Here is a 22,106-nt window from a genome sequence, read left to right on the forward strand (position 1 = left end):
TGTACAGCCACACAGCAGCCTGGAAGGTACTGTGCAGGATATGTTCTGCAGCCACATGAAAAGATTTAAGGGATTATGCACTGAATAAACAGATCATGCACAGCAACTAAATTTTAAAGGAAACATTAGTAGCAACCCTAAGATCGTGGGAAACAGCTTACTGTCCTGTCCCCACTCCCACTCCCAACATGGCAATGCCAACATTGGAAGGGCCAGAGCACCCACCTGATTCACGTGGTAGGGCCTTTAAATTATGCAAATCACACACAGAACCTGATCCTGTTTTCAGGCAGTCCTGGGCAGAGCATGTGTTATACCTGCTCCGCCAGTATCAGCTGGCAGTCCAGCCAGAGGCCAGCTTGTAAGTGCTCCACAGAAACAACCTGGCCACTGTCTCACCAGATTCCCCCACCTCCATCTAGACACATCTTCTTCCAGCTTGAGGGCTGGCTGGGCCACTGGGTCGCTGCCCCTGGGCACTTGTTTTCCACCCATTGCCTGCCAGCCATATAATACATTTAAAAGACTCAGGTCTCCCGTCAGGACCATTGGCTGATAGTTAAAATCTATTCCAGAGTTTTGAGAAAGGTTTTACAAAATGTCTTTCTATCCACATAGATGTAATGGATATATATCTTGCCTACCTCTTTCTTCCACCATCTCAGCTTGACAACCTCCCAGCACCAGGCTTACCCTACATAAATTACCTTTGCTAACCTAAAAGCATTAGGAATTTAGCATGTTGCAGAAGCTTCAAGCATAAAGCTAGCAGCATTCTGGGCCCAGTTCTAAACTGACAGGATCGGAGCAGTCACCCTCTTGAGAGATTCAAACAGTCGGTAAAACATTTTTCAAAATAGCTTTATATGTTACATAGCCCATAGAGGAAATAGTTACATTGGGCCCTTATCCTTTTTAAGTAGGTTACAATTATGCACTGCCATAGTAATTATCTTCCGTTCTATTGTAGTTATTGTCTTGTTCAGAACTCATTTCCCTTAAGTTCTTTTTTTTTATAATCAGCCAGCAGCAGCAGTCTTGACTGTCTGTATAGATTTTACAAGCTAAGACATCTGCATGTTTACCCGTATTTAGACAGTTGGCTAATCAGAGCCTCTTACCAGAAAGATGCATAGGTTTGCAACTGAGCCTTGCTTACGAAGAGAAAATCTGGAGCACAGAAAAGGTCTTCCATCAGCATTTAAGAGGCAGGTTAATGTTTTGTATGGAGAATTCTTTCAAATGCTGATGGATTGATCTGTACATTCCCAGAATTTTATGCCATTATTTCAAATTCATTATTTCAACATTCTTGTTTTTTTCCCTTTAAGTTGGACTTCTTCATAAATGAAGACAAATCCCAGCCACAGAACAGAAGTAATCTTTCATACCCCCCTGCTTTCTGACTGCTTAATGACTAGCTTTACTCTGACCAGAACACTTCAAGGTCACTAAATTCAAATGTGTAATAACTTTGGGGAAAGCAGGATTCACACAAAACATTGCGTATGACTTGATCTGATGGCAACATCTATATTTCTAGCACACAATACTATACACTTCATTACACTACTGCATCTGAGTAATTTGTTCAATGATTGGTAATATGCTCTCTACTGGCCCAATGTGTTGATGCATGAGGTTCTTTCAAGCAAAATTCAGTCTGTTAGCTGCAACTGCAACTTCTGTCTCACCTCTCATCTTGGTGACAGATTTCTCCCTTGGAAAAAGGAGTGTTCATGGAACATATCAAATTCAGTACAAGTCTAGACAGATGTTGACATAGTTGTGAAGTACATAAGCAAGGAGAGATTCCTTCTTGTGCAGATCTGGCACTGGTGCCAGAAAAACTTCACAGAACTCACCAGGCTACAGAAGTCATGACAAGTAGTGTACAAGATGTACAAGATCAAGCATTAAGAGTTGATTCTTCACATGCACATGGCCTTTTGTCATCTTTAATAATTTGAGTTATCAAGATAGCCTCTGTGGCTCTCAGTCTGATTGACTGAGAGGTTGCAGAAAAAGACAATTTTTGTAGATCCAGTTGCTTATTAAGTAGCTGTTGTTTCCCTGGAGCAAGGGGTTATTTTGTGCCTTTTGTTTCATCCTCTGCATAATTCACAAGTTTAAGATGTAGCAAACAAGATGAATTTCAATAATCCTTTACTGGCCAAGAGAAACCTGGCCTTTGGACTTCTTACATTAAACATTACCCCTATTAGATGTTCCAATGTAGGCGGACAACCAAAGAAGAAAAAATAACCTTGGTGTCTCAGTCTGGTGCCATAACCATTGAGAGGGTAAAATTAACCAAATAGATAATCTTACCTTAATTAAATGAAACAGTCAAGGCATCTGAGAAAGTTTGAAGGCTTACAAAGCTAAATGGAAGAGCCTCACCTGTTAATGTTAAAGCCATGATGACATTCTTGGAATATAATATTGCATTAATCTTTACATAAGTGCTAGATTGAGTATTTTAAATTACTTCGCATAATCAATTTGGCAGCTATATTGGTTTATAGTCTTTCATTAGTGGAAAATCAATGTTGGATGATACACCATAGTGTTCAGATTCATGAAAGGCACTGTCTCTAAGATTACTCCTTTCATTTACCAGTTAACTCCAACTTGGAATTTAAATTTGACCATTTGCATCGCTGTGTCAGAATGTTTTGAACCATGAATCTGTGACCTTAAGATTCTTGCATTTAAAATGATCACTTTACTGGACCTTATTTAATCAGCAAGGCAGTTACCAGGCCGTATCTTTTTTTTTTCTGCTGCAGATTGTTTTGAGTTTCACTTTTCTTGAGGAATCATGTTGCGTACTAGTTTAATTAATCTACAGTTACAGTAAACCCAGATAATAGTGGAATTAGCTGAGAGTGTGTCTCTGCAAGTTAACTTGCTGTTGTGGGTTTGTGTTTGTAAGATCCAAGGTGAAGCTGGGTAAATTAAGTATTGTATCATGTTAATGCACAAAAACTGGCCATTTGGCCCATCAAGTCCAAGCCAGTGTTGAATTCTAACTGTCTAATCCATCTGTCCTGCTTGCTGCATAAAGACTTGAATATTCAATATTTGTATGTTCGTATTCAAGGAACTATCTAATTCCCTTTTAAAGGTCTATGGGCTCCACCTGTTGCAGAGGATTCCACATTCTAACCACCACCTTTTTGAAAATAATTTCTTCTAACCTTTCCTGGAGTACAAAATATACCGTGCATTTCACTTCTAAAAATAATTCAGAAACTGTTCTTTTGGATGGTTATTTGCTAATCTGCAGAAATACAATGCATAAACTATAGGGGAGGCGGTGGCGTAGTGGTATTATCACTGGACTAGTAACCCAGAGACCCGTGGTATTCATCTGGAGACATGGGTTCGAATCCCACCACAGCAGAAGGTGGAATTTGAATTTAATTAATAAATCTGGAATAAATTAAAAGCTAGTCTAATGATGGCCATGAAACCATGGTCGATTGTTGTAAAAACCCATCTGGTTCACTAATGTCTGCTGTCCTTACCTGGTCTGACCTACATGTGACTCCAGACCCACAGCAATGTGGTTGACTCTTACATGCCCTCTGAAATGGCCGAGCAAGCCTCTCAGTTGTACCTAACCGCTACGAAGTCAAGAAACAGGACGGACCACCCGGCATCGACCTAGGCACCGAAAACGACAACGGCAAACCCAGCCCTGTCGACCCTACAAAGTCCTCCTTACTAACATCTGGTAGGAGTGACCACCGCACAGTCCTTGTGGAGACGAAGCCCCGCCTTCACATTGAGGATACTGTCCATCGTGTTGTGTGGCACTATCACCGTGCTAAATGGGATAGATTTCAAACAGATCTAGCAATGCATAACTGGGCATCCGTGAGGTGCTGTGGACCATCAGCAGCAGCAGAATTGTACTCAACCACAATCTGTAACCTCATGGCCCAGCATATCCCCCACTCTACCATTACCATCAAGCCAGGAGACCAACCCTGGTTCAATGAAGAGTGCAGGAGGGCATGCCAGGAGCAGCACCAGGCATACCTCAAAATGAGGTGTCAACCTGGTGAAGCTACAACCCAGGACTATCTGCATGCCAAACCGCATAAGCAGCATGCAATACACAGAGCTAAGCGATCCCATAACCAACAGATCAGATCTAAGCTCTGCAGTCCTGCCACATCCAGTCGTGAATGGTGGTGGACAATTGAACAACTAACTGGAGGAGGTGGCTCCACAAATATCCCCATCCTTGATGGGGGAGCCCAGCACATTAGTGCGAAAGATAAGGCAGAAGCATTTGCAACAATCTTCAGCCAGAAGTGCCGAGTTGATGATCCATCTCTGCCCCCTCCTGAAGTCCCCAGCATTACAGATGCCAGACTTCAGCCAATTCTATTCACTCCGCGTGATATCAAGAAACGACTGAAGGCACTGGATACTGCAAAGGCTATGGGTCCTGACAATATTCCGGCAATAGTACTGAAGACCTGTGCTCCAGAACTTGCCGCGCCCCTAGCCATGCTGTTCCAGTATAGTTACAACACTGGCATCTACCCTGCAATGTGGAAAATTGCCCAGATATGTCCTGTACACAAAAAGCAGGACAAGTCCAACCCGGCCAATTACTGCCCCATCAGTCTACTCTCAATCATCAGTAAAGTGATGGAAGGTGTCATCAACAGTGCCATCAAGCAGTACTTGCTTAGCAATATAATAAATGCAAAATACTGCGGATGCTGGAAATCTGGAATAAAAACAAGAAATGCTGGAACCACTCAGCAGGTCTGGCAGCATCTGTGAAAAGAGAAGCAGAGTTAACGTTTTAGGTCACTGATCCATGCATAAACATTCACTCCCTCCACCACCGATGTACAGTGGCAACAGTGTGTACCATCTACAAGATGCACTGCAGCAACACACCAAGGCTTCTTAGACAGCACCTTCCAAATCTGTGACCTCTACCACCTCGAAGGACAAGAGCAGCAGATGCATGGGAACATCACCACCTGCAATTTCCCATCCAAGTGGCACACCATCCTGACTTGGAACTATATCGCCGTTCCTTCACTTTCGCTGGAAATCCTGGAACTCCCTTCCTAACAGCACTGTGGATGTACCTACCTCACATGGACTGCAACGGTTCAAGAAAGCAGCTCACCACCACCTTCTCAAGGGCAATTAGAGATGGGTAATAAATGCTGGCTTAGCCAGTGACGCCCACATCCCATGAATGAATTTTTTTAAAAAGTTGAGTTAATGTAAATGGCTAAACATGTACATTCGCTTATTACAGTTTCTTCAGAATCCTTAGGTTATTTTATTTTATCGCTTAGATAAATATGGTTAAACCTATTGAATATTAACATTTAAATAATCATTTCAATTTCAGACTGTTTGTTCCACATTTCCACTACAGTGCATTGTCATATTACACCTATTAAGTTCCAAATATTTCTATCTTGATTATAGTGCTAATCAGTAAAAAATAAACTAATATAAGAAACATCTGAAGTGTAGTAGTTAGCATTGCTCTACTGTCAGTTTACTGGCAGACAGCTATAAAGGCGGGGCTGAAGAGAGGCGAGTCGAAGAAATTCAGCAGTTGGCAGGAAAAGAGACAGTAGTGTAAGGAGAGAGCCAACTGTGTAACAGCCCTGGCAACCAACTTTACCTGCAGCGCCTGTGGAAGAGTCTGTCACTCTTTTATAGCCACTCCAGGCGCTGCTGCACAACCACTGACCACCTCTAGGCGCTTACCTATTGTCTCTCGAGACAAGGAGGAAGGAAAGGAAGGAAGGACTGTCAGTTTTGAAAAAAATCTGAAGATCTTTTAAGATTAAAATAAATATTCTTTCAGTGAGGAACTTTGGCTCAAATTTTTGGTGTGCCTTCATCTTGAGAATATAAAATGGTAAAAGTGCTCATTTTGGAATGGTCCAAGTTGTTTCAAAATCAGTGCTAAAGGTGGCCTGATATGATTACAATTGCTGTCTAGTTGCCTCTTCTGGAGGTCTAGAATGTTGATTACAGTGAAGAAAAGGTGGTTCAGTGATACTGTCATGCTAAAGTGGTGTGAAAAGTTTATCTTACAGCATGCTGTTAATGTTTCACACTTGGTTCTGTTCCCAGTCATACATCTGGTAATGGAGAATCATTGCTCAGGTCTATTTCAGATAATGGATAGAAAATTATGTTAAATATATCACTAAGCTATCGGGTCTGGTAATGTGTTCTTAGTGGACAATTTTGTAAGTAAATACTTTTGAAAAGCACTTCCTTCTTAAGCTTAAAACAAAATTTTGGTATGTGGGGTTTGATAGTTGAATATATACTTTATTTTAAAGCAGTAAAGAAGGACAATTTAAAGGAAGTATCCCCAGTGTGTGTGTCTCACAATTTGGTTTTCAGTTTCAGAGCACCATTATTGTCCACCCCCAGCTCAGTAAAAAGACTAGGATTAGGCACTGCAAAGGAGACCCAATTAAAAAGGGATAGAAGAGCTAATAAATATTAAAATACAATTTATATTACAAATAATTAACCATAATTCTTAAATTAATTAGGTCAGGCTTATAAGTTTTTGTTGTTTTAGATACAATTTGTCTGTGTTCATTTTTGCACAATCAGGAGGCTCAGGGCTGGTCAGGAATTGAACCTGGGACTTCATTTCAATAATTTGGGCAAGCAGCCTCCACAGGCAGCTGGCTCATCTCCAAAAATGAATTTAGGCCACATGCTTTGCTGGCAGTGGCCCTCAGGTGAGTGCCAGAAAAGTGGGAGATGGAGGGGGGAGGAAAGCCAATTGTCTCCAGCAGTTGCTATCAGGAGTTCCTTGGGGTAGGAAGGAGCATAAGTTTTTCTCCCCACTCCATGTGAGTTTTTAAAAAATTATAATTTACATACCTTTTCTGTGGCATTCACTAACTAAGCTGCAGTCACACCTGGGAAATCCAGAGGAGGTCCATCCTTGCCTTGCTCAGGGCAGCCCAATTTCCCCAAGGCATCCTAAGACAGGCATTAGGTCCCTCATTAGCATATGCAAAAACCACAAAGCCTATTCTAGGCGACTCCCTGAAAAATGACCCGATCCAATTGCGGATCAGGTTTTTCTTGGGTATCCTTGTTCCCTGCAATTGGGTGTTGTGCCCAATTTGGACATGTAAAATGGATACCATAAATTACAGTTTCTACTCCAAGAGCTTTTCAACCAATTTTAAACCATTAACTGCGTTTTAATAAATTAAAGAGAAATTTTAAAATTTTCAGAATCTATTTGCTTTTGGAGACCTGGATGGTATTGGAATAAATGCAAAGTTGCAGCACCCCCTTGGAGTGGCTTGGAATGAAAAGAGGGGTCTGCTGTATGTAGCAGATTCCTACAATCACAAGGTAAGTGTTCTTTTTGTACTAACGTAAAACTGAAACCAAATTATTTTGATTCCAATATTTGTTTTCAAACTCTAGAAATAAGTTTAGCTATAATTAAGGAGTTTAGGTTAAAACAGAACAACTAATTTCGTGGTTTACAAATGGGAACAGTATGTATATGGTATCAAAATCTTTCATTCAACTTCAGCTACAAGATGAAGATGAGCCTAAATGTAATCTATCTCTCACTGCACTGTATGCTATATATATCTTTAAATTTTTACCTTAGAATCTGAGTTTACAACCAGAATCATTTCTGATTCAATAGGGAAACAGGACTAGCACCAAGGCAGAAAGGAAATGCAAATGCCTAATTCATGAGCTTAAGCAATAGGGCAAACTGAATAGACTTCTTGTCTTGTTAACAAATGATCATGAAATTTGTATTTATATATAAATGTGTATAAATAAAAACTCTGCATTAAAGGTATCCTTTACCTAAAGAACCAAAAAAGGTCTTTTTATCATATATTATGTTCACAAGCTAAGTATCTTACAGATGTTCACAATTTGTATTTTAAATGTTAGACATTTTTTGCAGATATATTATGATATGCTTTTTTTTAGAATAGCAAAGACACACAACACACACATACTTGTTATAGGGTTCTATTAAGCTATGAAGTATCTTATTGAGAGAATGAAAGCTGTCTTTAGATATTTTCAGTCAGAACCTTAGAGGTTTTCTTGTTTTTCTTGTTTTTTTTGTTTACTTTTGCCAGGCACTGAAATGTTTATTTATTCTGTTCTCAGATCAAAGTAATAGATCCAAAAACAAAACACTGTACTACACTAGCAGGATCTGGCAAAGCCAGCAATGTAATTGGTCCTAACTTCAACCAAGTCACATTCAATGAGCCAGGAGATGTGTGTGTTGGTGAATGTGGGAATATACTATATGTGGTGGACACTAACAATCATCAGATCAAAGTGTTCGATTTGGAAATGCAGACAGTCTCGGTGGTAAGTTACATTTCTCACACCAATTACTGTATATCATTTAACATAAGTTAGTAGTTAAGTAATTCCGCAGGCACCACCTCTTGATTATTTTTTGTAAGCAGGCAAAGTATTTTTTGTGGAAGTGGCAGACTTAAAGCATGATAAAGGTAAGTTGCATCCTGTAGACAGGGGAAAAATGATCCCAATGAGATCAGCAATTATTTTTATCCAACAATTGAAGCAAAGTCTAGAAATCTCAACTGTCCAGAAGCCAGATTGCAAAGGTCAGATCTCAAAAGTCAGAAGAAAACGAGGGTGTTGTCCTCTAACACTTTTTTTAAGTCTTGTACTGTACCTAGACTTCACACCTTTATTTCAAATAATCTGACATTTTAACCTTAAAGGATTGAGCTAATTCTAATGAGAGGGAGAAAGAGAGTATCCCAAAATACTATGTAATAGCTTCTGGTACGTGGATTTTTTCCTTTACGCTTGGTAGAACATTGCAACTTCTAAAATTGAAAATACAGATGGTTATTCAATCATTCCTTACAAAATTTGGCATTTTTACTACTGTAGTTTGCAACTGCTCCTCAGCTTATGACCTCTGTTCTTTTCCTTATAGCTCTGTCCTGTACAGATTTTATTATAATTTGAATAGAATATCTAGTTTTTATCTTCTATATATGTCCTTCACACTCTGGGCATGCACCTTACATGAAAATCTTTACATTTACATAAATCATGATATTCTTCAGCTTACTGATTTATACAGGTACAAAATATCATTTGCAACCTAAACATGTTAAAGTCTTCGCTAATTTCCAAAAAAATAATTTTGACTTGCCCATGAAAGTGTCCAACTCCTGTTGTTTCTTGCCTTTTGTTTCTGAGGCCTCACCCCTTTTAGTGGCCTCTGTTTTAAATTGGGCAGCACTGTTTTCAGCTCTCTTCTGTACTTTGCATTGTCAGCAAAGGCTATTCCCACCCTTGGTGCTCAACCAGTCATTCCAAATCGGGCTCTGTGTCCTTCCCACACTGCTCAGTCTTCCAACCAGCCTTAAAACCACCACCCCACTCGATGGTTGCTCCTCACGTTGGATTTGAGCACCACTGACCTTGGATCTCCCTGATGTTGGACTTGCATTAAAGATAAAATGTTCAAAATCCTTCTCTTCCTGGTCCTAAAAGGCACAGCTCCAGCCTGCTGGCCTCAGAGCAGGTGAGAAGTGGCCAACGCTGTTTATCCTTAAAATTACTTCCATTGCTAGTTTCACGACTGACTGCATAACCTTCACTTCACTTCAGGTCATAAATTGCTTCAACCATCAGATCAAAATATTCACTCAGCCACACATTTTTCCCCCTAGAATTTCACTTTCTTTTTCTGCTGCTTTTTTTACACTATCTAGATTCAAAACTTTAATAGATTTCATCACTTATCAGCCTGCAATACCTGAGTCCCAATATATCCTTCTCTCCAAACCCAGGCTTGGCATATCCTAATCCCTCAGACCAGGCATATCCTAATCCCTGAAAATAGATCTAGCATCTCCTGAATCCCTAGTTAAGTACTCACCATTTTCCAAACCCACAGCCTGTTCTTCCTCCCTTCCCCATTTGCTTGTTTTTAATTCCCCACTCCGTTCCCTATTTATCTTTGAAATCTCTCTGCACTGCACCCTACATCAATTTTGTACACAGATAAGCTGAATGCTAAATTGAAAGTTAAACTACCCTAAAAACTAGATTACAAGTCTACCCAGGGAACATTGTGATGATTGTGGATTAATGAGTTTTCATTTTTATACAGTTGGTGATCACTTCAGCAGATACAGTAGATGCTTCCAAACCTGCAAAGCCAAAGAAAGTTCCTAGGTTACCAAAATCTGCTGTTTCAGTGCAAATGGCTCCATTAGTTGTGTCATCTGGTCAGACACTGCAGTTCCGTTTAAAGATTGACCTTCCAGAAGGAGCAAAACTCACGGAGGGGGCACCCAGTTTCTGGGCTCTCGTAGCAGAAGGTAATTTATTCTGTAAATGTGTGTCTGTATATATGTATAAATATAAATATGCTGTAATCATTTATGTCATATGCTCAAACTAACTACAACATTTTTTTTATGGACAAGTAAACATGTATGCGAGGTATGGAGTTTGTTTCCGTGTTGAATATTGCATTTGTTGATTTGCAGGCACCACAAATTATATGGATACAAATCTTTTGCTTTGAAATTTCAGGAAGATTTGCTGGACCCTTAGTGGAACAACCTTTTATTTGGCTTTGAAAAAATTACACTAAAACTTAGCTATTTTTTGTTTCTGCTGAATATTTTGCGCACATAAGTCAATGTTGAAGTTAATGGTCATTCCTAGTACCCAGACCAGACCTAAACAGAAACACAGTCAGTATTTTCTCAAATTTCCAGAAACACCTTGGATCTTATATAGAGTACCAGAAAAGGCAGAAAGTTGAGTTGGTCTTGAGAAAGCAAAATATTATTCCTGCAGTATAATATCTCTGAAAGATTAGAACGTGATAGTTTAAATCTTTTGTATCTACAGAAATGGAAACTGATACCAAAAGCTAGCTCCAACAAAATTTCCTGTGGAAGGGTAACAACCATAGTCCTACTGACACATGCTTGTTAATATTCTGGAAGATGTGGGCCAGAATTCAAACCACATATGGATTTACATTTAAAAACTTTCATTTTTGATATGCTTGCTAAAGTAGAAAGTCATTTAGCTTAAGTACCAAAGCATTATTTGGACATCAGCTAGACTTAATTTTATTCATCATTTTAGTTATAACCTACATGGTGAATGTAGTTGAGCAGTGCCGGAGAGGGGAATAGAATCAGTGGAGTAGATACAGAGTATGTGGTGGAGGCCATTGCGGTTCATTCAAGACTGGCTATCAGACCAGCAACCTTATGTCCCAGAGTCAGTGCAGGAGTAAAAAGAGATGGTAGGGAAGTAGAACCAGGTGTCGTCAACCTACATGTGGAAGTTGACCCCATGTCTGTGGATGTTGTGGACAAGGGGCAGCATGTAGTTGAGTATGAGGAGGAACCAAAGAAAGATCCCTGGATGAGTCCAGAGGGAACCAGTGCAGGGCAGAAAGAGAAGCCCTTATTAAGCAACAAAAACAAGAAATGCTGGTATCACTCAGCAGGTCTGGCAGCATCTGTGGAAAGAGAAGCAGAGTTAACGTTTCGGGTCAGTGACCCTTCTTCGGAACTGACAAATATTAGAAAAGTCACAGATTATAAACAAGTGAGGTGGGGGTGGGGCAAGAGATAACAAAGGAGAAGGTGCAGATTGGACCAGGCCACAAAGCTGACCAAAAGGTCACGGAGAAAAGGCAAACAATATGTTAATGGTGTGTTGAAAGACAAAGCATTAGTACAGATTAGGTGTGAATATACTGAATATTGAACAGCAGCAAGTGCAAACCTGAAGAAAAACAACCTGAAAAAAACAGTGGGTAAGCAAACTGAACAAACTAAGATGAAATGAAATAAATGCAAAAAAAGATTGTAAAAAATGTAAAAAGGAATGTAAAACAAAAATGAAGAAAAAATAACTAAAAATGAAAGTAAAATGGGGGGCTGTCATGCTCTGAAATTATTGAACTCAATGTTCAGTCCGGCAGCCTGTAGTGTGCCTAATCGGTAGATGAGATGCTGTTCCTCGAGCTTGCGTTGATGTTCACTGGAACACTGCAGCAATCCCAGGACAGAGATGTGAACATGAGAGCAGGGGGGAGTGTTGAAATGGCAAGCAACCGGAAGCTCAGGGTCCTGCTTGCAGACTGAGCGGAGATGTTCCGCAAAGCGGTCACCCAGTCTGCGCTTGGTCTCCCCAATGTAGAGGAGACCACACTGTGAGCAGCGAATACAGTATACTACATTGAAAGAAATACAAGTAAATCGCTGCTTCACCTGAAAGGAGTGTTTGGGGCCTGGGATAGTGAGGAGAGAGGAGGTAAATGGGCAGGTATTACACCTCCTGCGATTGCAGGGAAAGGTGCCCTGGGACGGGGACGAGGTGGTGGGGTAATGGAGGAGTGGACCAGGATGTCGCGGAGGGAACGATCCCTTCGGAATGCTGACGGGAAGGGAGGGGAAGATGCGACTGGTAGTGGCATCACGCTGGAGGTGGCGAAAATGGCGGAGGATGATCCTTTGGATATGGAGGCTGGTGGGATGAAAAGTGAGGACAAGGGGAACCCTGTCACGGTTCTGGGAGGGAGGGGAAGGGGTGAGGGTAGAGGTGCGGGGAATGGGTCGGACACGGTTGAGGGCCCTGTCAAGCACAGTGGTAGGAAATCCTCGGTTGAGGAAAAAGGAGGTCATATCAGAAGCACCGTCATGGAAGGTAGCATCATCAGAGCAGATGCGTCGGAGACGGAGAAACTGGGAGAATGGAATGGAGTCCTTACAGGAGGTAGGGTGCGAAGAAGTGTAGTCGAGGTAGCTGTGGGAGTCAGTGGGCTTATAATGGATATTGGTAGACAACCAACCCCAGAGATGGAGACAGAGAAGTCGAGGAAGGGACTTATTAAGGTTGCTCTGGTCACAATCACCTAGGTAAACGTGAGTTGGATAATGGAAGAAAGGCATTGGAGAAGGATGGTCTGATTAATCACACCAAAGGCTGCAGCTACATTTTATTTAAAACAAAAATAAAATCTTAAGTAAATACTTGACAAAAATGGTTTCTCATCACATGGAGAAAAAGTGAAAACTGATGACTTTAACTCTGCATAACTCCTGAGCCCAGTTACCATCCAAAGGACTCCAGTGTATTGGAGCAGATTCAGGGAGCATTGATGTGGGTGATTCTGGGATTTAAAACTTAAGTTTTATGGAGCGGTAACTTTTTTTTATTCAGGTATGGGATGTGGGTGTTTCTGGCCAGACCAGCATAAATTGCTCATCCCTATACAGCTGAGTGGCTTGCTAGGCCATTTCAGGGAACAGTTAAGAATTAACCATATTGCTGTGCATCTGGAGTCAAATATAGGCCAGACTGGGTAAGGACAGGAGATTCCTTTCCTTAGAACATTACAGCGCAGTACAGGCCCTTCGGCCCTCGATGTTGCGCCGACCTGTGAAACCATCTGACCTACACTATCCCATTTTCATCCATATGTCTATCCAATGACCACTTAAATGCCCTTAAAGTTGGCGAGTCTACTACTGCTGCAGGCAGGGCGTTCCACGCCCCTACTACTCTCTGAGTAAAGAAACTACCTCTGACATTTGTCCTATATCTATCACCCCTCAACTTAAAGCGATGTCCTCTCGTGTTTGCCATCACCATCCGAGGAAAAAGACTCTCACTATCCACCCTATCTAACCCTCTGATTATCTTATATAAAAAAAAAATAATTAATTGAATTTAAATTTCACCATCTGCTGTGGTGGGATTTGAACCCATGTCCCCAGGGCATTAGCCTTGGCCTCTGGGTTACTAGTTCAGCACCATTACCACTATGCCACCAACTCCCCCTTCAAACTCCCCCTTAAAGGACATTAGTGAACCATATGGATTTTTACAACAATTCTGTGGTTTCATGGTCATCATTACCAATTCTAGATTTTTATTCCAGATTAATTTAATTAACCACATTTAAATTCCCCATCTGTTGTAGTGAGATCTGAACTCATGCCTCTGGATTATGAGTTTAGATCTCTGGATTGTTGGACCATTAATATAATCATTATGTTACCATAACTGTTTTCTCAACTCTTGACTAATTTGAATTATTTCCTATTACCAGAAACATGCTCTCTTGCTTCTCTCTCCTCATTGTTCTCTTTCTGTTCAGTTCAGCTGGTATTATGCTTGTTCCACCAATGGTCCTCATCCTTTTTGCTCTGTATTTGTCTTCATTTGAAGCTAGGATCTTGGTAGGCTTCCCTTCAGCTCAGACTCTTTTCTGCAAATGTATAAACTATATCTGCTTTTTGATGTTCCTCTTTTTCAGCACAAGTTCAATCATTGCTTTCTGGCTGCTCATTGTAAAGACTTTGCAAGGTTTACAACATTGAAATCAATACAACAGATTTAATGGTCATTAAAATTGAAAATATAGACAATAGATTTTGCATTGATTGGAAGTAAAAGGTCATAAAAACTAGGAAAATCCTTTTTAAAAAAAATAAAATAAAATTAGTAGATTACAATCCAGGTTAAGATGGAAAAGGCTCTTCTGATAGTTAACCTAACCCTCCTAGAATATAGCACTACTGTTGTCTTGCAACGTCTAGTTTTTTTGAATCGGTCCCATTTCCTGGCCACAACCAGCTGTTGACCCTCTTGTAAAAAGACGTTTTCCCTAATATCTACCTTACATTTTCCTTTTACCTCTACCCTACCCTTCAACCTTGAACCTACTTAGAAAGAGGAGTGAGTATGTTTTTAATGGCAAATGGAAATTAATGCAAGAAATAATTGAAGTATAAAAGCAATGAAAGAAGAAGAAAGGAATGGAAGGGATTGGAGATGACCAAGAGACTAGACTTCACTTTATAGTTCTAGAATTTAGTGATTTTTACAGACTAGCACAATCACTTGTCTTGACTACACAAACAATGGTGATCAATTGTTAGATCATTCTTTCTGACTGTTCTGGCCAATAGCTTGTAATGTTGATAAAATTACATATTAACTTTAAATTTGGACTTTAATTTCTATTTATTTTTATAATTTGCAGGTCATGAATGGCTCTTTGTGGGACAGGCGATCAGTGGAGAAATTGTTGATCTTGTGAATATACCTGAAGTTTTCTTTGTAGTTCCTGCTCAAGTACAGACAAATGCTGTTTTGCTAACTTTAAATGTGTGCCTCTATTTTTGTAATAAGAGCGACAATAATTGCCAAATGAAAGGAATTTCGTTCAAACAACCGTTACAATTCTCCAACACAGGTCAAAGCACTATTTCAAAAGTGAACCTTTCTTTCAGCATTTAAACAAATATCTGGGCGGCACAGTGGCGCAGTGGTTAGCACCGCAGCCTCACAGCTCCAGCGACCCGGGTTCAATTCTGGGTACTGCCTGTGTGGAGTTTGCAAGTTCTCCCTGTGTCTGCGTGGGTTTTCTCCGGGTGCTCCGGTTTCCTCCCACAAGCCAAAAGACTTGCAGGTTGATAGGTAAATTGGCCAATATAAATTGTCACTAGTATAGGTAGGTGGTAGGGAAATATAGAGACAGGTGGGGATGTTTGGTAGGAATATGGGATTAGTGTAGGATTAGTATAAATGGGTGGTTGATGTTCGGCACAGACTCGGTGGGCCGAAGGGCCTGTTTCAGTGCTGTATCTCTAATCTAATCTAATCTAATCTAAAAGAATTAATTTAGCAATTCCATCTCCAGGTAACTAAAAGAATCAAACAAAAATGTGACTTTTAGCTTTATACCATCAAGATCAGATTGTTAAACGTTATCTTTGATAATTAGTAGGGTGCAGTGGGTTAATAACCTGCCCATTTATTTCTAGTTACCAGAGTTTGAATCCAGCCCAGACCGATGGGATGAAAATCTTGACATAACTTTGAGCAGCCTAAATCCAGTTCCTATTTAGTGTGGACCTACTGCAGTAAAACTCCTAATTTGGCATTAGGGCATTGAAACTGGCAATTTCACTTAAGCCACAAAGAAAGCTGGTTCAGAAATGGAAATAATACACAACGCAAGTAAAGAGATTGATTTTCTGTGGTTGCAGCTGAGACTCATTTTTGGCAAAATCGAAGGAGCTTTACTGTGCAGCTGGCTGTACTGTATGTAACCAGGAGTGCTTAATGTTGGCAACAGTGCCTGAAATTGGAAAATATGCCATTCCCCAACATAAGCCTCATTTGCCTTGCTAAGCACAACATTTACAAAAAAATAAGCTTATGCCCTTAGTAATGACTATTATTAAATAAAACTCTAATTCTAAAGTAGAAGCAAAATGTAACAGAAAATTTCCTGTTGAAAACACTTTCTGTATTAAAGGTATCCAGGTAAAACCACAAGGAAAATGCATTTAACCAGAGCCGTTCTGTCCAAATTCTCAAGAAGTGAGAGAACTTAGTGCAATTCCTGGCTCGAGTTTTAAAGTATAGCCAATCACCAATAGAAACTGGTTACAACAATGAGCATTCTTTGCGTTGTCTCACAATTGTAATCAGTGCAATGTTACTTTTAAAATACAAACAGCTGTTGCTTAGAACCGGAGAGGTAAAGTGCCATATAAAATCATGAGCATGCTGACATAATTTTCTTAAAAAGCTTACAGATACCAAAGTGTGTGTTTTTAGTTTTTGTTTAAGCTTCTACCAAGGAACAAATGAATTGGATGAAAATGAAAGTAATATTGTATGTATTTAAATCAGATATGAATAATAGCTATGAAAAGTGTTTCAGAATTTGCTCACTTGAATGATGTGAAAGCAGAAAGCGCTTTGAATTCCGATAAAATCAAGTTCATATAATTTGTGCAAGTCTGAACAGTAATATGCCCCATTAAGATCAACCAACTCTTCAGCCCAACTCTTTTGACAAAATTGAATTAATCTTATATCTTTACAGTATTTGAGTTTTACAAATTAAAAACAAAGTGAACACACAGTGCTTCCTGGTAACTTATTGACTTTTTGCCTGTGAAGATTTGCAAAAAAATACACATTTTCCTTCTGACAATGTGACAAAGTATATTTGTCTTTCTTAGATAGAAATGAGCATATTTAAATATTTAGAATTCCTTCAACGGGACAAATTTATTACACAGCTGCTAGGTGCAAGTTAATAGTCTTTTTGTGTAAATAGGAAATTGTGTTGTGACAAATCTGCAAAGACTTTTGGAGTAAATTTACTCCTAGTCTCAAATCACAATGTCATAGTGGTCATGTCGTGGTATGCTATACAACAGATGTGTGTTCTTATTTATAATCAAATTATGCTGTCAGCCATTACTAGTACATTATAGCTTCTCTTAAGAACAAGTAGCAGAAAGTGTTAATTCATAGCAAATAGTTATATTTTTATTTTTCATATGTAAAAAAAATTTGCACCTTCAAGAAAATAAATGAATATAAGGGATTTGATTTTAAGCTAACATTTAAAACACATCTTGTACTGTGCTAAGTCGAAACTTAGAAACCCAGAACAAGCTATCATTTGCAAGAAGCTGCTTATTCAAAACATGCTAAAGCCGTATCACACTTCTTTCCACATTTGATTAAATCAATCATGCCTTTGCCCTGTTGTATGGCAGAATTGAACGATTTCTCTCTCAATCATATCCACAATTCAGCCACACACATTAACTCAGTAGGGATCACAATATTGTAACTTTGCATCAGCAGCAGTTATTTTTCCCACTAATAGAGTATGATCTTCAATAAAAATTTGTCAAAGAAAAGTAAAGCCCTCCAGAATAAACATCAGACTTATTCTATATTGCCGACACAGAACTGTATTTTTAATGTAATTAATGTGCAGGTTATTCAACAATGTGGCAGATTGAAATCAGCAACTTAACATCAATTTTCTTTCCAGCCACATAAAATGGAAGAGTAAACCTATCAGTTTTGATTAGAGTTTGCATTGGTGTGATGGTTGTGTAATGCAGTAGATTTTGGAATAATAGCAAACTACAGTGCATCATTATTTCGAGCTTTTAGCTTCAGTACTGAATATCTTCAGTAATTTTGCATATAATACAACTCAAAGGTACTTAATGTTCCAGGACTTCTGTTCTGACAGTTCTATAAGCCAAATAATTGTGAAAACACACAGGCATAAAATACAGATTAAATTTCAAATAGCCTATAACTTGAGTCTATGACATCAAATAGACGTATCAGTAAGAAAAGCCACTGTTTTTGCTTTGAATAATTAATAGAGGTACTTAGAAAAATGCTTTGATTGCAGTTATAACACAGGAAATACTTGTTGCTTTATTCATGCCTGTGGAAAAAAAAATTTATTCAATCAGTATGCAGGAAACTATGAAAGCACGTTGTGGCAAAAAGTATGTTTTTTTAACTGGTGTCATTTGAAGTTGATCAGGAACATACTAATGAAAACTTTTTATAAACTGTAAATCCCAGCCTTGAGCACAGTTGAAGTTAATTGCTGACAGTATTAGAGATCACATTGGTATTGATATATACATGTGAACATTTAAACATTTCAATTTGAAAGTGTCCAAGTTCCATATTAAATGATTACAAAAAAGCAGAAATAAATGAAATCTGAACCAGGCCAAACTGAACTCTGATTGCATTTGCTTTAAATGTTGAGCTAAGTTTGTGTTGGGTCTGTGTGTAGCCCCCCAGTTTCTTGCAAGTACACTTGTTCCTGGTTGGGTACATTTGGTTTAATCCGAATTGCATACACTGGAAATGCACCTTTCCCTGAGGCAAATGCGATATAAAGATGCCCAAAGATTTAAAACTATTTAATAAGATCACCTTTTGTAATCATTCACTATGCCCAATTACATGGCAATTAGAAGAGTGAGAGTCGTGCAAGTGGCATGCTTGCAATATCTATATATTAAATATATTATTTATGTTGTGAACTCCTTATTTGGGCGTCACCATACAGTGACAGACACACTGATGCATGCATCTGCACTGTTATACCACTAGATGGGGATTTATAAGCTGCTGGAGATCTCTATCTTCACCTGTAGCATCGCTACTAAATTCTGAGGGAACTTTGCTTTGTCTTTACTTTCTGTGGGTTAAGCTAGGGTCAATCAACTAGTGTTACATTGAATATACAGTGCAGTAACAACTAATCCATTCAGCCCAACTAGTCCAATGGTGTTTCTACTCCACACAAATAGTGGTGGATTGTTTCATTGTGATTTTAAAAAAACTTTAATTATTCTCTTCTCTTTGGCCTCCTTGTCTCCAGGTAAGCGCCTGGAGTTGGTCAGTGGTTTGTGAAGCACTGCCTGGAGTGGCTATAAAGGCCAATTCTAGAGTGACAGATTCTTCCACAGGCGCTGCAGATAAAATTGGCTGTCGGGGCTGTTACACAGTTGGCTCTCCCCTTGCGCTTCTGTCTTTTTTCCTGCCAACTGCTAAGCCTCTTCGACTCACCACACTTTAGCCCCGCCTTTATGGCTGCCCGCCAGCTCTGGCGATCACTGGCAACTGACTCCCACGACTTGTGATCAATGTCACAGGACTTCATGTCGCGTTTGCAGACGTCTTTAAAGTGGAGACATGGACGGCCAGTGGGCACAACAGGGACCATGTTCGTAAGGTATGATCATCTGCTGAGGAACTCGTCGTCCGCTTGGGCTGTGGAGTTCTACTCGTCCTGGTGCGGCCACTGTGTGAGCTACGTGGCCACCTGGAAGGCGCTGGCCAGGGCCGTGGACGGCAACCCGAGTGCCCATGAGGTGGTCGTCGAGGCTCAGGGCCTCAATCCGGCCTCGGTTGTCCTTCCGCCGTCACAGCTGGGAGCCGGAAAAGGAGCTCCACCGTGAGCTGGATGGCGACTTCGAGCGCAGCGTCAGCCTGGAGGACGCCGACATCGAGGAGGCTATGGGCTGGCCCGCTCGCCAGGGTCACGACCCCCGCCAGATGCCTCCCCCCTTCCCCCCACACCACCTTCCCCCCCCCCCCCACCTTCGCAGCTCCCACCTCGCACCCCCTTCCCCCCCGCACCCCCTTCCCCTCCTTCCCTCACCCTCCATGAAATCACACAGTTTACTTGTTAGGGCCCCTGCTCAGGGATAGGAGCTAACAACCCCACTGCCTTGTGGGCATCTCGGGAGAGACCAAGGCTAAGGGAGTAAACCCTAACAGAAAATCTGGAGAGGAATATCGAAGGCGTTCATGTGTCACCTTTGGCATGTTTCTGGCACTTCCTGCAGCCATACCGGTGCCAAACGTCGTGCTCTGCGCTCCTTTGCACCCCACTAGGAAGGCCGAGAGGGGAGTTTTGACGCTTGGGCAACTCACAACCTCCATACATCTGCCCAGGCATGCGCCATGGAGAGGTATTAATAATAATAATTATTGGTACTTGTATAAAGCGAAACACAGCCTCATTAATTTTGTGTAAATAAGAATCTTGCTACTGTGTATAGTAACATTAACATAAGCAACAGATTAGCCTTCATAGTCAAGAGCTAATGTCTCTACTTTTTACAATACATTGTCTTCACTTTTTCAGTAGGTCAATTCTTTATAAAATGTCTGTCTTGTATACCTCCATGTATAATGTGGCTAATTTTCGACTGGTAGCTGTGTTCATTTGAGAACATTCCCCAGTATAATTGCAGTTTCTTTCCAGTATCCTAAAATATTGTGTTGATTTTCTTTTTTTTTAAATTCATTCCTGGGATGTGGGCGTCGCTGGCTATGCCTGCCCTTGAGAAGGTGGTGGTGAGCTGTTTTCTTGAACCACTGCAATCCATGTCGGCTAGATACACCCATAGTGTTGTTAAGAAGGGAGTTCCAGGATTTTGACCCAGCAACAGTGTAAGAACGGTAATATAGTTCCAAGTCAGGATGGTGTGTGGCTTGGAGGGGAACTTGCAGGTGATGGTGTTCCCATGTATCTGCTGCCCTTTCCCTTCTAGATGGTAGAGGTCACGGGTTTGGAAGGTGCTGTCTAAGGAGTCTTAGTGCATTGCTGCAGTGCATTTTGTAGATGGTACACACCGTTGCTTCTATGCGTCGGTGGTGGAGGGAGTGAATGTTTATGGATGGGGTGCCAATCAAGCAGGCTGCTTTGTCCTGGATGGTGTCGAGCTTCTTGAGTGTTGTTGGAGCTGCAGCCATCCAGGAAAGTAGAGAGTATTCCATCACACTCCTGACTTGTGCCTTGTAGATGGTGGACAGGCTTTGGGGAGTCAGGAGGTGAGTTACTCGCTGCAGGATTCCTAGCCACTGACCTGCTTTTGTAGCCACGGTATTTATATGGCTACTTCAGTTCAGTTTCTGGTCAATGGTAACCCCCAGGATGCTGATAGTGGGGGATTCAGCGATCGTAATGCCACTGAATGTCAAGGGGAGATGGTTAGATTCTCTCCTGTTGGAGATGGTCATTGCCTGGCACGAATGTTACTTGCCACTTATCAGTCCAAGCCTGGATATTGTCCAGGTCTTGCTGAATTCTACATGGACTGCTTCAGTATCTGAGGAGTCACGAATGGTGCTGAACATTGTGCAATCATCAGTGAGCCTTCCCACTTCTGACCTTATGATTGTAGGAAGGTCATTGATGAAGCAGCTGAAGATGGTTGTGCCTAGAACACTACCCTGAGGAACTCCTGCGGTGATGTCCTGGTGCTGAGATGATTGACGTCCAACAACTGCAATCATCTTCCTTTACACTAGGTATGACTTCAACCAGCGGAGAGTTTTCCCCCTGATTCCGATTGACTCCAGTTTTGCTAGGGCTCCTTGATGCAATACTCGGTCAAATGCTGCCTTGATGTCAAAGGCAGTCATTCTCAACTCATGAGTTCATCTCATCTATTTAAAAAAAGTTTCAGGTTTGTGACCTTTCATCAGAACTGTCAAAAATTAAAAATGTAATAGATTTTGAGCAACTGAAAGTGGGAGGGGGCAAGAAGGGAAGGTCTGTGATGGGGTGAAATTCAGGATAGATTAAATGACAAAAGGTTTTGTGATACAAAGCCAAAGGGAGTGGTAATGGGACAAGTAAAGAAACAAAATATGGCCGGAATTTTACCGGCATT

General features: G+C 40.6%; 1 protein-coding gene across 1 annotated transcript in view; it reads left to right on the forward strand.

The window, feature by feature from the left end:
• Nucleotides 1–17,018, forward strand: part of nhlrc2 (NHL repeat containing 2) — a 128,637-nt gene extending 111,619 nt beyond the window's left edge. The window contains exons 8-11 of the mRNA XM_068052948.1: nucleotides 7,276–7,398; nucleotides 8,191–8,400; nucleotides 10,193–10,403; nucleotides 15,107–17,018. Of these exons, the coding sequence (XP_067909049.1) occupies nucleotides 7,276–7,398; nucleotides 8,191–8,400; nucleotides 10,193–10,403; nucleotides 15,107–15,363 (801 nt within the window). The 3' untranslated portion in view covers nucleotides 15,364–17,018. The remainder of the gene's footprint in view (nucleotides 1–7,275; nucleotides 7,399–8,190; nucleotides 8,401–10,192; nucleotides 10,404–15,106) is intronic.
• The last annotated feature ends 5,088 nt before the right edge of the window (nucleotides 17,019–22,106 follow it).

Source organism: Heterodontus francisci, chromosome 20 (assembly GCF_036365525.1).
Source record: "Heterodontus francisci isolate sHetFra1 chromosome 20, sHetFra1.hap1, whole genome shotgun sequence".
Lineage (NCBI taxonomy): Eukaryota > Metazoa > Chordata > Chondrichthyes > Heterodontiformes > Heterodontidae > Heterodontus > Heterodontus francisci.